Source organism: Hibiscus syriacus, unplaced genomic scaffold (assembly GCF_006381635.1).
Source record: "Hibiscus syriacus cultivar Baekdansim isolate YM2019G1 unplaced genomic scaffold, ASM638163v2 tig00116968_pilon, whole genome shotgun sequence".
NCBI lineage: Eukaryota > Viridiplantae > Streptophyta > Magnoliopsida > Malvales > Malvaceae > Hibiscus > Hibiscus syriacus.
The window spans coordinates 606,170-609,680 of record NW_024063492.1 but is presented as its reverse complement, the minus strand read 5'-3'; the positions used below and the strand labels follow the sequence as shown (position 1 = coordinate 609,680).

General features: G+C 35.3%; 1 protein-coding gene across 1 annotated transcript; it reads left to right on the top strand.

Annotated features, from left to right (window-relative positions):
* Positions 1 to 1,343: 1,343 nt before the first annotated feature.
* On the top strand, positions 1,344 to 3,231 carry LOC120191440 (U-box domain-containing protein 4-like). Its single transcript, XM_039194393.1, has 2 exons — positions 1,344 to 2,478; positions 2,924 to 3,231. Exons 1-2 carry the CDS (start codon positions 1,495 to 1,497, stop codon positions 2,999 to 3,001), a joined length of 1,062 nt encoding a protein of 353 aa, XP_039050324.1. The 5' UTR covers positions 1,344 to 1,494; the 3' UTR covers positions 3,002 to 3,231.
* The last annotated feature ends 280 nt before the right edge of the window (positions 3,232 to 3,511 follow it).

Here is a 3,511-nt window from a genome sequence, read left to right as displayed (position 1 = left end):
ATTTCAATTTAGTGCATCAATGATAATTTAGAACCCCCGGGTTTCTTGTTGACGGTGGCAATATTATTATCCTCTTACTAGAAACTTTGAATTATTTATAAATGTTTTGAAAGGTCAAAACATATATGTTTTCAACCTTGAAGGTCGATTATAAAACAAAATGAAATAATTTATCCTTCTTAGCAGCCAATATGTATTAACTCGGCCAGAAACACATCAGTTCACCATCACTGTTGCATTTCCAAGTCATGTTTCTTTTTTTTTAGAAAAGCGTACCTCATTAAAAAAAACTTGAAGTGGATCATAACCTCTAGTGTCTTACGAGCTTTCAAAAGATGGTACTCCAATGTGAATAAATTCTTCTCTTGTCGGGATAGTTTATTAACGATCAACGCCGAGTCTGATTCAAGTGACATAGATCTAACTATACTCGTTAATCAACGGAAGAGCAACATTTCCAAATCATGTTGGCTAATTATAAATTTGCAATATATGATCACAAATCTTTTTTCTTTATCCTGTTATTCATTTAGAAAACATAAGACTGAATTTGTTATTAGTTCAGCTTGATATGATGCTATAGTTTAATTTTAATTTTTTAATATTAAAGTCAATAAATACTGAATGTAAACTATAAAAATTATTTGATATTTACTACAACTGGGTGTGTTAATGGAAATATATTGCTTGATTGATGTAAATGCTACATTATAAAAATAAATATTTAAAAATATCTAAACCAATAGTAAGAATACTTAATCTGAATTATTATGATTTAAATTCTATTTAAAAATAAAAATATTGAGATAAAATATTAAATTAACACTCAACTGAATTTATTCTCATCAATTTTACATACAGGTAATTTTTAATGCTTGATCTGTTGTACTAATACCCCAATGATTAGGGCAAGCGAGCATGTACCCCCAAGTAGCCACCGGATCCTGCCCAAAATAAATAATAAAATATTCAATTTTATCACATTCATGCATAAAAATATACTTCGTAAAACCTTATTAATAATAAATTTCAATAAAATGATGAAAAATTATACATAAATCTTATTTACATGTTAATTTTTTTAATAGATTAATATGTTAAGTTAAAAATATATAATTGTTTATTATTTAATTAGAGGTTATATAAAATTGTATAAAGAAAAAATATTAGAAATAGATCAAAGAAAATAGGAAGGGATAACACCGCTCCCATCGCACGTGCTCGAACCAGGGCTTAGATTTTTTTGGTACGGTAAAAATATACACGTGGCAGCGCGAAACCTCGCTGAAAGAGACCAACCGAATTTGTAAGCTGTGTAACTAATTCCCTTTATATTCTCTCTCTATCTTCAATATTTTTCATCCCTTTTATCAAGCGACCCGAATACGCCTCACTTTCGGACCTGGTTAACCCGATTTCAGAACCCGTGCTGAATCGTGGTTTGTTATAAGGACCGGTGAGGTTTTGATGCTGTGAAAGTGTGGTAGTTTGGATATGGAGACAGAGAATGCAGTGAATTACACGTATATGGGGAGGAGCTTTAAAGATTTGAGCATCAACGATGATTCTACAGCTTTAAGTGATTGTAGCAGCGATAGATCTGGGGAGTTCGCTACGGCTTCGTCTCAGAGTCAGCTGTTATTACTCGCATGTGCTAATTCCGAGAATTCCAATGACTTAATACGGCAACTCGTATCAGATCTCGATTCATGTTCGATTGACGAGCAAAAGCAAGCGGCCTTGGAGCTTAGACTGTTGGCAAAGAACAAGGCGGAAAATCGAATAAAGATTGCTAAAGCTGGCGCAATAAGGCCTTTGATTTCGTTAATTTCATCTTCTGATCCCTATCTTCAAGAAAACGGCGTGACGGCGATTTTGAATCTCTCTTTATGTGACGAGAACAAAGAACTTATAGCTTCATCGGGAGCGATTAAACCACTGGTTAGAGCTTTGAGGACGGGAACTGAAACGGCTAAAGAAAACGCAGCTTGTGCTTTGCTTCGGCTATCGCATATAGAAAGAAACAAGGTGGCGATCGGACGGTCAGGAGCTATTCCACTTTTAGTTAATCTTCTTGAGAACGGTGGATTTCGCGGGAAAAAGGACGCATCGACAGCGTTGTATTCTCTATGCACAGTTAAAGAGAACAAAATCAGGGCCGTTGAAGCTAGGATTATGAGACCACTAGTGGAATTAATGGCCGACTTCGGGTCAAACATGGTTGACAAGTCGGCTTTTGTTATGAGCGTGTTGGTACCAATACCGGAAGCTAAAACGGCTTTAGTTGAACATGGAGGGATTCCCGTTTTGGTGGAAATTATCGAAGTTGGATCGCAGAGGCAAAGGGAAATAGCCGTAGCGACCTTGTTACAGATTTGCGAAGATAATTTGCTGTTCCGTGCTATGGTGGCCCGCGAAGGAGCAATTCCCCCATTAGTCGCTTTGTCCCAGTCCGGTACCAATCGCGCCAAGCAGAAGGTAAATTATTAGTAACAACATTAAGTCATTAAGTTTTAACTTAGAAAAGAGTAAAATCTGGTCAGTTGGTCATCGTTTGTTTAGGTGTCAGGGCTGTTTTTTTTTATTTAATCTCGCCATTTTTTATGGATCGTTTTTACTGCAAGAAAAGATAGAAGTGTACAATGTTTTGCCACGTCAGCTAAACAAGTTCTGCAATTTTAGGAGGAAAAAAATCAAGAAACAAACAAAATGTGTCTGTCGAACGCTCTCCAGACGCCGTGTTTTGGAAGTCAACTAGGCCAAAAATATTCTTAATTTACAGTCAGTTCAATATTTTTTGTGCAACTTGAGTTCGGTTAATTTTGCGTTTGTTTCATTGAATTTCCTCTCTCTTTCTTTGGCGTATGATTTTGTATAATGGTATAGTCATTCCTTGTCGTTTTGTTCGGCATTATTTGGACAGGCATCGACACTAATAGAGCTTCTACGGCAACCAAGATCCGGCAACGCCGCTGCCAGGGGCTCGGATGTGTCAGTTTAAAACTGTCCCTACCACCCACATGGAGATTCTAATAACAAAATCAAAAGAGAAACAATGAAATAGATTTTGCACAAAATACATATTGAAATGTAAATATCTTATATCAAGTAATCTCGACATCGTGATAAAGTGGTATGAGACTTTGATATGCTTGTTTTTGAGGTTTGGTTGGCTTTTGGCTTATTTCATCAAGAAAAGAATAGTTATATATAATTTGTTGACAGTTCAACTACTGCTTAATGTTTGATATCATATAATACTAGAATTATTTTGTGTTTGTTTTTGGTCAATATATTCTTAATTATGCGTTTAAGAAATGATTAAAATGAAACAAAAGAATGTGATCCAGAGATGGTTCTGCTTTGTTTTAGTGGTACCGGACTGGGACAAAGCGACTAATGGGGTTAGGACATTGAGTTTTTTTTTTATCACTCATCCTTGATTCGATCCAGACAATTTACTCACTGAACGTTAAACATTGAGTTTTTTTTATCACTCATCATTGATTCG

Excerpts from the sequence above, each read along its gene's own strand:
- LOC120191440 (XM_039194393.1), top strand. The coding sequence starts at position 1,495 with ATGGAGACAGAGAATGCAGTGAATTACACGTATATGGGGAGGAGCTTT. Across the intron at positions 2,479-2,923 it reads CCAATCGCGCCAAGCAGAAG|GCATCGACACTAATAGAGCT; the intron begins GTAAATTATTAG and ends TTATTTGGACAG.